Genomic DNA, 12,500 nt, shown 5'->3' on the forward strand with positions numbered 1-12,500 from the left:
GGTGTGTCCGTCTCCTTTTCTCAGTGAGGTTCTTCTCGATCAGCTACACGTCCTTTCAGACCCACAGCGCTGAGCGGTCTTCTCACAGTGGAAGGATGGACAGGAACACCTGTGGATGTTTTCAGATCTGAAGCAGCTTGATGTTCTCCTCTCTCTCAGAGATCAAAGCTTTCAGTGCTGTTTATCTCACGGGGTCTACCAGCTCTTCCAGGTGGTTGTTAGGAGGCTCATTTTCTCTGTAGCTTTTAATCAGTTTTGAAACTTTCACTCCGACTTCTCCTGTGCTGCATATTCTAGCACTTTGTGTAAAACAAAGATTTTAATATTTAAACGATATGGGGTCGCTTTCTCAGACAGACGGACTGCGTTTTCCTCTTAATGGAGAATTTCCATTCTGAATGCTGGATAGTCCCAGGACTATAAGCTTAATCTATGTCTGGGAAGCCATGAGGTCATAATATCTTATTGTCAAAATATTAATATGAAATTTGCTGAAGGAACCGAAATTGCTTTAGTGCAGCATCTCATTAAACCCGCTATATGCCTGTATCACGTTTTGTGCATAGAGTGGGAGAAATGTGATTGGTAGACATGCATAGTTGTAAATTGCATGACTTTTACCAACATGGGAAGCCTGCAGCTTTTCCTGCTAATATCCAGACTTAAGCACACTTCGCCATCTGACGGAGTTCCTTACTTCAGCCTGCAGAGTGAAACTTCTGTTTTCGTATTGAGGGCTGGGCCAAATGACTTATTATTATTATTATTATTATTATTATTATTATTATTGTGATAAATTCAACAGTTAGTTCTGGCCATGCAAGCTGATTGGTTGAGAGGCGTTCTAGCCGTGCTGTTATTTTGTTAAACTCATGCTGAATCCCAAACGGCTCCATACTCCCTAAATAGTGTTCTAGCTATGAACGTTTCGAAATTCTAGCTTCTACAGCCAAACAGTGCATCATTTATCCGGAGTGACCAATCACGCTTCTCCGTCTGGAAATCCGATGGACGAGTCTGGGTTTGGCGGTTGCCAGGAGACGGTACTTGTCTGACTGCATTGTGAGTGTAAAGTTTGGTGGAGGGGGGATCATGGTGTGGGTTTGGTTTTCAGGAGTTGGGCTCGGCCCCTTAGTTCCAGTGAAAGGAACTCTTAAAGCTTCAGCACCAAGAGATTTTGGACAATTTCATGCTCCCAACTTTGTGGGAACAGTTTGGGGACGGCCCCTTCCTGTTCCCACATGACTGAGCACCAGTGCACAAAGCAGGTCCATAAAGACGTGGATGAGCCAGTTTGGTGTGGAAGAACTTGACTGGCCTGCACAGAGTCCTGACCTCAACCCCATAGAACACCTTTGGGATGAATTAGAGCGGAGACTGTGAGCCAGGCCTTCTCGTCCAACATCAGTGTCTGACCTCACAAATGTTCTTCTGGAAGAATTCCCATAAACACACTCCCAACCCTTGTGGAAAGCCTTCCCAGAAGCCAGACGAGCGAATACTTTTGGAAATATAGTGTATATTATTCACAGTGTAGGGAGCAGGGAGCTGTTTGAGATTCAGCCCCAGCGTGAGAAGAGGGATTGGTGCCAAGTAAGACTCTCGGTGCTAATTTGGAGACCAAAAAGTTCTTATAAAGCGAAGGTTTTTGCTTTAAACAGTGGTGAGTTATCATATGTTTATCATTATACAACAGAAAGTTTAATCATTCATGTAATGACCTCGGTGTACAGCGAGAGGTGACCGAGTCTTCTCCTCATTCAGCGTTCCGTGGTTGCCCGGCAACGATCCCGTGGTTGCTTGGCAACGATCCCGTACCCTAAAGGAACTACATTTCTTGGCGTCGTTTGTGTTGACCATTAATAACATTTAAGTTATTTTCTAAATTGTGTATTTTATCATATTTTATGTTGGACGTTAGTCATTCCGTCAGTGAAGGAGGTTCGTGTCCTGCCTAAAAACCCATCCTGTGATAATATTGCAGTAATGCACAGCCTCTCGGGACTTACTGCTTTATTATGTCTTTCATGTTTCCTTTTGTAAAGTCTCCCTACTCTTTTCTTGGTGTGTAGTGCATTTGGTCTGAGGGTTATTGTTTATTGTATGATCTAAGAGCACTCCCACCCAAAAATGCCGTTCTAAAAATACACGCTCTCTGCAGGGTCAGCGATAATGCGTAGCAGAGGGCAGGGGGATTTTGGCACACACTGCTGTGATCTGTACCCTCGGTTTGGGAAGGTCAGGCTGCGAGAGTTTCAGCCAGACACTGACGTTTCCTGGCTTTTCTCCAGCTACATAATCATGAACATATTACCCCCACAGGCTGCTGTGGAATCCACACACTCTACTGTAAGAGGATCCAGCGCAGGCTGGACGCTTCTATTAGAGCCGGAGTACAATGCATGTTTTCTTCTTTTTCTTTTTCCCCTTTTAATCTGAAGACTTGGTTAAGACGCATTGACACCTGAGCCTGCATTCATAAGCACTTCAGAGTAGAAAGACTCAGGTTCTGTCAATAACGACCTCGTGAATAATAGAGGAACCTTTAGATCGGCACTTCTGCTCCGAGAAGCTTTGTGAATGTGAGCACTGGTCTTGTTTAAGTAGGCTGTGATGGGCGAACCTCAGCTCCTGATCAATTGGGACAGTGGGTGAAATGCCAGTACAAACTGAAAGCAGTGATTTAGTAAATTCAGTTTGACCTGAAAAAAGCATGATGAAGAAAAACGGGTATCTCCAAAGCAGCAGAAGGTAAAACCATTCGGTAACGCTTTCTGTGAAAGTCACGTTTGTAAGCAGCTGTAAACACATTTGGAACATATTACAATGCATTCATCAGGCATCATAAACAGGGTTATAAATATTTACGAAAAATGAATCGTACTGAATTACACTTTGTAGCCATGTTTATTGTACATGAATTGTGAATATAATGCATTATATGTAGTGTTAATACTGTCAGTGCCAAAGAAGTCGGTCAAACAAAGTTTATCCTAAATTTCCTTCGGGATCTGTCTGTCTGTCTGTCTGTCTGTCTGTCTGTCTGTCTGTCTGTCTAAACCCTGAGATTTCCAGTGTTTTATTTCTCAGAGCTGCATCTTCAGGGCTTCAATCCTGAATATTCAGATGCTCCAAACCGGCCATCCAGCCTAGAATCACTGCTACAGTGAGCTTTTCTGACCCAGCGTCCCACTTTAAATGCTACACTACATTACATCACAGCAAACCAGGTACCCATCAGCCCCTCCCCTGAACCTCCTCTGACATCACACTATGTGTGAGGTCACTGTGGAGTGGAGGCCTGGAGAGGGAGGGGCGAGATAGTCGAGCTCTGGCATTGTAATTTGTTCTCTCACCGGTTCTAACGTCAAGCGCTAGAACCCTTCACTCTTTAGCACTACTCTACACTACAGTACAGTGATGCTGATTTCTGCTGCCGTTCTATTGGATATGCAGTGTTAAGTCAGTGCCAGGCTAACGGTGGTGAACATTAACAGTGGTGAACATTAACATTGGTGCACATTAACAGTGGTGCACATTAACAGTGGTGAACATTAACAGTGGTGAACATTGACTTTCCCACATTGGGTGAAACTCTGATGTTGCTCTAGTTTAAACTCTGACATTTGAAGCCTGTAATGAGCTTTATTGTGTTTTAGTGTTTCAGTAAATCCTTCAGTAAATTCTTCAACCTGAAGCCTCAGTCTGAACCCTGGAGGAGGCTTTAGTCCAGTACGCTCCACTTTACTTAGAGTGGACTAATACAGCTCTTATATTATGAGCTCTTATAATGTGTTTTGAATAGTACTTGTAATGCATTATGTTAACAATTCATAATGCATAATAAGCATTGCTATAACGTGTAATGCATTTTTATAAACACTTATAGCCATCTTTACGATGCCTTATGAGTCCATTACATTTACGGCATTTGGCAGACGCTCTTATCCTTACAATTTGACCTTTTTTTTATATATATATATACAGGTAGGTGAAGGTGGTGTTAGGAGTCTTGCCCAAGGACCCTTATTGGTATAGTGTAGGGTGTTTACCCAGGTGGGGATTGAACCCCAGTCTACAGTGTAGAAGTCAGAGGTGTTAACCACTACACTATCCAACCCCATTATAACATGTTATGAATGTTTATACATGCTTACAAACGTGACCTTCATAGAAGGTGTTACCAAGCATTCTTTACTGTCAGTAAATTGCAGTTAATTGCACAGCTGTACAACCTTCATAATGCACTTGGTTATTCACCGCACTCTGATTACGCAGCCATGCCATCCAGAATGTTCATGGTCATCGTCCTGTTGCAAGAAGCCAGATCGCCCCTGGAAAAAGTCGTCTTATAAAAAACAGAATATGTTGCTCCAAAATGTGTCCAGCATTAATGGTTTACCCACGAATATCCCACACACAATGACAGACACTGGAGTTTCAAAATTACGCTGGTCCTTTTCTTCTTTGACCTGGAGATCACAGACCACGATACCCATTTCCACTGAGCATCGGTCCGTTTCCGATGATATTGAGCCCAGAGAAGTCGGCGGTGTTTCTGGACGTTATTGATATTGACTTCCACTGTGTAAAGTGCAGTCTTAACTTGCATTTGTGGAATGAGTGCTGAATTATTGCTTGTGCACTGATTAGTTGGTGATACCTTTGTCTTAAAGAGGCCTTGACCCTTCTTTGTCATAAAAGACTCGACCAAAAACCCCAAAGCATGACCGCGCCACCTTTTTGAGGTTGTTTTATGAACATTTCCCAGTGTTCCTGGTCTAAAATTGCCCCGATATTTTTGGAACATGTTTTTCAGAATGAGTTAATAAGATGAAGCTTTAGATTTCTTGTCTTTGTACCGTTTTTGTTTAAATACAGGTCAGTGTGGAGTTACTAATCGCTGCTTTCTGTTTTTATTTGCATTTAAACTTTGTAGAAATTGAGGTTTCTTCAAGTTTTACTCTTATTTGAATTCATCTTTCCTCTTATTTGTGCACAAATCAGAAGTGCTTCCAGGAATTATGTAACAAACCGTGCTGGTTTAACTGGTCTGATGTTCCATCAAGTGGTAAACCGTCCAAATATGAGGACGAAAAGTGCAGCACAGCATATCAGACAGAAGATATTGGGCAGGCTGTGATAAATAGCGGATGAAGCAAATCCGATAACCTTGTGACTTGTGAATTTTCTGTGTGAAAGGCAAATCGAGTGAGCGTTTGACCCAGTCAGACTCCAGACAGCAGCTTTGCTGGAGGTTCATGGTTCTTTTCAGCTTGCTCGGATGATAGAAAGCGAAGGGCAGATTGCCTCGTTTTTAAAGAAAAGGTGGCGTTTTAGACCAAATCCAGTTGTTAAGTTGGTGTGCTTGTCTCTGTGCGAGTCACTAGAACATTCTCACACTGATTTATCTGGCTTGGCAGTTGCTTTATTAGAGCCTTCTAAGGCCAAGGGTGGCAATCAGCCAGGAGCTTTAGTGGTTGTTGGAAAATGATGGAGTTTGGTGATGAATGGTGAGATGTTTGGTGGAAACTGATTTTGTTTTTGAAGGGTTTTGGTGTGTTTGTTGGACAATGTTTGTGTCTTCTGGAAAACTATGGTCTGTTATGGACTGTGTCAGAGTTTCGTACAGAACGATTGTGTTTGGGGGTGAACGACAGTGATTGGTGAAGAACGTTGGTTTCTGATGGATAATGCCAGTAGAAAAAGGGACCTATTATGCTCTTTTGCAATGTTCATAGTTTTATTTTTGGTCTACTAGAATAGATTTGTAGCTTCATTGTTCCAAATACATATTATTCTTCTCATAGCTGACCAATCAGAGCACGCTGAGGTTATCGAGAGGCGGGGCTTAAAGACACAGGAGCTCTAACAGAGGGTTTCAGACAGAGGATGGTGTATACAGTTAAAAAAGATGGTTCTTCAAAGGTTCTTTACTAAAGAAAATGGTTCTCTATAGAACCATGAACACTCAAAGGACCCTTTGCATGATTAAAGGGTTCATTGCATCATGAAAGCATTCTTCAGTCTGCAAATTGCAGAATGCTGTAGATGGTTCTGTATGGAACCTTTTTGAAAAGTGTTCTATATAGCACTGAAAATAGTTATGCCATTGTTATGATATCAAGCCTGTAACAATAGAAGAACCCTGTGGTGCTACATAGAATGCTTTTCAAAAAGGTCCGATATAAGACCTTCTACAACACACTCTCCATCAATCTGAAGAACCCTTTCATAACGCAAAGAACCCATCAATCATGCAGAGAAACAAAGGTCATGCTGAAGAACCCTTGAATAATCAGTGGTTTTTGCACTCTTAAAAAAGATGGTTCTTCATGGGTTCTTTGGTAAAGGGAATGTGATGAGTTCAGTTTAGAACCATGCGTTATACATAGAACCATTTTATGGTTGGAAAGGTTCTTTTATTGTTACAAGCTTGACATCGAAACAATAGAAGCACCCTTTTGGGTGCTACATAGAACCCATTTCAAAAAGGTTCTATATAAAACCATCTACAGCACATTTTCCGTAAATCTGCCCTTAAATCATGAAAAAGTTTTTCTCCTCTGTCTTTAAGCCCCGCCTCCCGGTCAGCCCAGTGTGCTCTGATTGGTCAGCTCACCTAAGTTTCTTTTGGAAAGTGTCGTGTTCATGGTTCTAATATAGAACCATTTTCTTGAAGAACCATCTTTTTTTAGGTGTATACATAACTCTGTCTGAAACGCTCTGTTAGAGCTCCTGTGTCTTTAAGCCCCGCCTCCCAGTGAGCCCAGTATGATCTGATTCCACTGTCTTCTGATCGGTCATCCTCCAGCGCAGTCCCGCCCCTCCAGGTCCCGTCCCCCCAGGTCCCGCCCCTCCAGGTCCCGCCCCTGTCCTGCAGTCTGCAGACAGACCCTTCTCTCCTGAGCAGCTGTAACTCTGCCGTGGCTGTTTCTCCAGCGGCGTTGGTTCTGCCGGATCAGTTTGATCCACAGTGGATCCTGAAAGTCTGGTCAGCGTCTCCTCCACACTCTACAACACTGAACACAGTCTTCCCACTCCAGTAGCCCCTGTCCACTGTGTGAGAGGACCAAGCTGACCGGTAGGCGGGCAGTAAGGACTGTATTACGAGATGATGTCATCCTGTGACGAAGGAAAAGGGCTGGAATTCCAAAAGGCAGCTGAGAAAAGGGGGTTCTTGGTGATGGAGAACGTTGGCGATGGATATTAAAATGGCATTAAGATGTTAACTTAGTTTTGACTGTTTACTGTTCACCTCCTTGGCAGCTGCGTTTGATTCCCCATGACCCCAAAAGACCTGCATTCCAGCTGTGGATTCAAAGACATTTTTGAAAGCTCTTCAGAGGTCCGGTTTTTCCTTGAATTCGGTGATGTTCTTTAGTCCTCCTGCGAGTGCGGATTGTTGTGAGCTCTTGGGTTTTTCCTTTTTCATCATCTACTTGTTGTCTTTCTTTGTCATGTTCTCTTCGTCTCGTTCTTCTTTCTTCTTTTCCCCCAGTCTTTTCGTACTTCTTCCTCTTCTTTTTAATCTTCTTCTCCATCTTGTTCTCCTTCTCCTCCTCCTTCTCCTTTCTCTCCTTCTGCATATTCTTTGTTTTGTGTCCTCCTTCTTGTTCTCATTCCTTTTCTTCTTTACCTCTTCCTCCTTGTCCTTCTTCTCCTTCTTATCTTCTTTCACCTTCTTGTTCTTCTCCTTCTTCTTGTTCTCTTCCTTTATTCTTATTCTCTCCTGCTCCTCCTTCTTCTTCTCTTACTGCTTCCTCCACCTCCTTCATCTCCTTCATCTTCATCTCCTCCTCATTCTCCTTCTTCATCTTCATCTTCTCCTTCTTCTTTGTCTTCTTCTTCTTCCTCCTCCGCCTCCATCTTCTTCCTCCTGTTCCTCCCCCTTCTTCTTCCTCTTCTTCCTCCTCCTCCCCCTCTTCCTTCCTCTTCTTCCTCCTCCCCTCTTCTTCTCCTCTTCCGCCACCTCCTCCTTTTCCTTTTTTCTTCTTTTTCTCAGCATTCTTCCTAGTATTCTTTTTTGCTTGTTCTCCTCCATTTTCTTTTCCACCCTTACCTTCCCTACATCCTCCTTCTTCTTATTTATCTTCTCTTTCCTGTTCTCATCCTTTTTGTTCTCCTCTTCCTTGTGTACCAATTCATCTCCTCCTCCTTATTTCTTATTCTTCTTGTCCTCCTTCTTCTCCTCCGACTTGTCATTTATCTTCTCCGTCTCCTCCTCCTCCTTCTTATCATCCTCCTCTTTTTCTTCTTCTTTCTCTTCCTTTGTCTTCATGTTTCCTCAGTATTTCTGTTCTTCAATATTCTTATTATTCCCTTCTTCCGTCGTTGCTAATGACTGTGTAAAGTACTAAGGACATCACATTCTACAGTGGTGTGTTGGTGGGGTGGTGGGGGTGGTGGTGGTGGTGGTGGTGGTGGTGGGGGGGGGGTGTTCATGAGGCCCTCAGGCATGCGGCTAGCGTATCCCCTCGTTTTCCAAAGTAACTTTATTCCTTCAAGTTCTTATGCGGCCAGTTTGAAAGAGTGGGCAGAAATCCATATCTGGAGGAGGAGGGGCTGCACCACTTTAGAGCCGTGTTCCATTTCACGCTCCGGTTCCTGCTTTCAAATTTAATTGCAGGACCTCGGCTGCCGCGGAAAGCAGAGACAATCAATTACGGCCGAACGCAGAGAGAGAAATCTGGCTGTAGCGTCTTCAGCCGCAGCCGTGCGGCACATGGAGCTGCGCTGGAGGAGCTCGGACAAGATTGGGTGCCTAGCATGTATTCATTAAATGGCTTAATGGATTACATTACATGCGGACGAGCTGTGGAACCATCGATGATTTAAAGACCCCAATATCTATAATTCTCCTAGCAAAGCAGTGAACGTTCCGTGTTCTTGTGCTTCTAATCACTGTGAAGCCGCACTGTGTGTGTGTGTCATGGTTTCCGAGGAAAAAAACAAGGAATAAGGGTTTTTTTTTTTTGGCACCTCACTGACCTAATATTTTTTACTTTAATAAAATTAGATTTGTCTGGCTCAGCGCCAACCCTGAATATCCTTCAGAAATGACTGTATATGAATCCACTCAGAGGATTTATGGTCATTCCTCTTCTTTCAAATCCTAAAGAGCTGGTTTACGGATTCAAGTTTTGTTTACAGAGTTTGGAATAACCATTTTCACACACAGACCACCCAGAATGAAGTTCTAACAAAGTATATATTTATATAAGTTTATAAGTAGACATTTACACATAATTAGAAAATTGTCATTTAACACTGGTGGATGAAGTACACCAACCCTGTACTTGAGCTAAAGTCGAGACCCCCAAGGTAAAATATTCCTCCAATAAAAGTCGAAGTTCCTCCCTTTAGACCTCCACTTGAGTAAAAGTACTAAAGTATTTCCCTTCAAATGTACTTAAGTATAAAGTAAAAGTACTAAAAGAGTAATTCTGGCTCTGATGTCCTGTTATCATTTTTATAACCAGACTGGCTTCATGAACTCATTTCAGGTGAAAGTCCTCCAGCGTCTCTCTTGGTAAACCAGTCTTTTAATAGAAGGTCATTAATTAGTGACGCTGACGTCTATTAAAATGATCAGAAGCACAAAACACTGAAGGTAAACAGTTTCCATCAGGGAGAACCGAGTGGCTCTGAAATCACTTTTTACACACAAGCAAAGTTTCAGTTTCAGATTTATTTACAACTTAGTTCCAAGTTTAAGTTGAATAAAAACTGACGGTCAGTGAATGGTGACCGTATCTCACATGCTACCTGTTCTGACCCCACAGGTAATGGGCACTATGGGAGGAATGCAGAGCGGGCTGAAGGAGCACCTTTCACGATTGGACGAGATCTTTGCCACGCGAGGGGACTTCGTGCAGACACTTCAGTTCATGCAGCAGATGTCGGATAATGTCATTAAACAGCTTCTGGGGCTGCCAGACTGGGAGCAGGCCAAAGTGGACCTCGCTGCCATCGCTGACCAGACTGCCTTCGTGGAGTATTACAGGTGAAAGAGCTCAGATCAGCGGTTTTCATTTGTTTTGGTACATTTAATGTCAAAGTATGTGGTGGCTTCGGTGAACAGTAAATACACGGGGGGGAGTGTCGACCTGTCCCAGATATTCCATAGCCAATGCTATTGATTGTCATTATGCTGAAATTAAAACTTTCGTAAAGTTTTTCGTAAATTTGTGAAAAAAAATGGCTAAAATTCATCTTTGCGCAATGTAAAAAATCATATGGCCCAGAGGAGAGCCCTGAGGAACACCATTAGTAATTTCTCAACGTTCAAGTGTCACACATTCGTTCCTGAAACTACTTGCCGAGTGTTGAGGTCACTTTGAATTTTACGTGTGCTTGACCAGTGGAAGCAGAGTGGCCAGTTAGATTCATCTGGTTTGTATATATCAGTGCTGTGATCTCATCTGTAAATTTATTCGGGTCCAGTTTCAGGCAGACTTATTAAAACCTTGTGCAAACCCAGGGAATGATCACCGGTGTCCGATGCATCTGGCAGATCAATAATGTACATTGTGATGACGTTTGTTTTCAGGTATTAATGACCTCTTTCAGAGTGAGCACTCGAGCACTATGTACTAGATAAATAAACGCTTGAACGCGGTACCAGAGAAGAAGACGTTTTGTTTAATACGACTTCTTGTTCAGTCATGGATAAAAACTCTAGTGCTCTGTAAGTCAAGGAGGATACCAGAACACCTGCGCCTCTTTAGACTTTGAGAAGAAGGCAGCAGCTAACAGGTCTAATTCAAATGAAGTGATCCATACTACACATTTATTACGTGCTACATTATTCATTTTACAAATAATAAGCAATTGTTTCTAATGCAAACGCAGAAATCACTCAGCAAAATGACGACACCGACGCTGCATTTCATAAATAAACAGGAACACATGCGACTTCAGAAACGTTGATAAGCCAGTCAGAACACGGCAGAAGGGTTTCTGGAGGACACTTGAAGAGGACCGACTCTACAGGCTTTTAAGTTATAATAATATTTTATTTGATAAGTGCCTTTCAAGACACCCAAGGGCACTGTACAATGAAAATCATAGAAAAAATGAATTTAAAAAGAAATTAAATAAAAAAGAATTGAAAATAGATAAAATATGTAAATATAAAAGCAATACATAGAGTCAAACGAGGACTGTTCCACGGCTTGGGGCCAGCAGCACTGAATCCCCTGTCACCCACAGTGCGCAGCTTAGAGGGAGGAACTTTGAACAAATGTTATAGGCAGCACAAACACTACCCTGTAAAAGTAAGTTAACTTTGATTTGAGCAGATTACTGACATCACGCAGGGAGTAACTGTAAAACCAGTAATACCAGATAAACTACCACAGCACTGCTACGTCATGCAGACCGCAAACTAGCCAGCCAGGTTAACTATGAACTGGGCATGTGAGTGTCCGAGTATCGGTGGTCTGATCTGCTGCTCTTAGTGATTTTCCATCATAGATATTTCATCCCCTTCAAGCCCTTTGAGGCGTTTGTGAAACGTAGTGTCGGAGTGTTGCATTCTGTTGGGTCTTCTCGGCCACCGTACTATGTAGTATGGATCATCGCATTTGAATTAGACCTGTTAGCTGCCTTCTTCTCAAAGTCTAAAGAGGCGCAGGTGTTCTGGTATCCTCCTTGACTTACAGAGCACTAGAGTTTTTATCCATGACTGAACAAGAAGTCGTATTAAACAAAACGTCTTCTTCTCTGGTACCGCGTTCAAGCGTTTATTTATCTAGTACATAGTGCTCGAGTGCTCACTCTGAAAGAGGTCATTAATATCTGAAAACAAACGCCATCACAATGTACATTATTGATCTGCCAGATGCATCGGACACCAGTGATCATTCCCTGGGTTTGCACAAGGGTCTCAGTCTGCCTGCTACTGGATCCGAAAAAACCTACAGATGAGATCACAGCACTGAGGTGTACAAGCAGATGAATCTAACTGGCCACTCTGCTTCCACTGGTCTTTTAAGGCCTGCATGTATAAAACTCAAAGTGACCTCAACAGTAGTTTCAGGGACAAATATGTGATACAAAAACGAGAAATGACTAATGGTGTTCCTCAGGGCTCTCCTCTGGGCCATATGATTTTTACATTGCACCCAGATGAATTTGGCAATTTTATTCAAAAACTGTTAACCAAAGTTTTATACTTTAGATCCCCAGTTAATTATGTTGATATGTTTTCTGAGTTTGCAGAGCGTCTATGAGCTTGCAACGCGTTTTTAATTGTCTTATGATTTGGGTCGTAAAACAGACCAAAAATTTCAGAAGTGGTTTGAAAGGGATGCAAAAAGAGAGACAGACTGTTATTGGTGATACTATAAAAGGCTATACGTTAAAATGGAACAGAAATGGTTTAAATTTTTAAGATATTAGGACGTATAAGAGGGAACGAAGACAAAGTGCGAGCTTAACAAGACGTCTCGAACGGAGCAGAGATTAACCCCATCAAACCGAACCAAAAATCCATG

The 12,500-nt window shown here is 42.5% G+C and overlaps 1 protein-coding gene across 5 annotated transcripts in view; it reads left to right on the plus strand.

Annotated features, from left to right (window-relative positions):
* Nucleotides 1–12,500, plus strand: part of ttyh2 (tweety family member 2) — a 122,132-nt gene that overhangs the window by 74,515 nt on the left and 35,117 nt on the right. For all 5 annotated transcript variants that reach the window (XM_037543914.1, XM_037543916.1, XM_037543915.1 and 2 more), the window contains exon 4: nucleotides 9,786–10,006. In XM_037543914.1, coding sequence (XP_037399811.1) covers nucleotides 9,786–10,006 — 221 coding nt within the window. The remainder of the gene's footprint in view (nucleotides 1–9,785; nucleotides 10,007–12,500) is intronic.

Source organism: Pygocentrus nattereri, chromosome 13 (assembly GCF_015220715.1).
Source record: "Pygocentrus nattereri isolate fPygNat1 chromosome 13, fPygNat1.pri, whole genome shotgun sequence".
NCBI classification, from domain to species: Eukaryota; Metazoa; Chordata; class Actinopteri; order Characiformes; family Serrasalmidae; genus Pygocentrus; species Pygocentrus nattereri.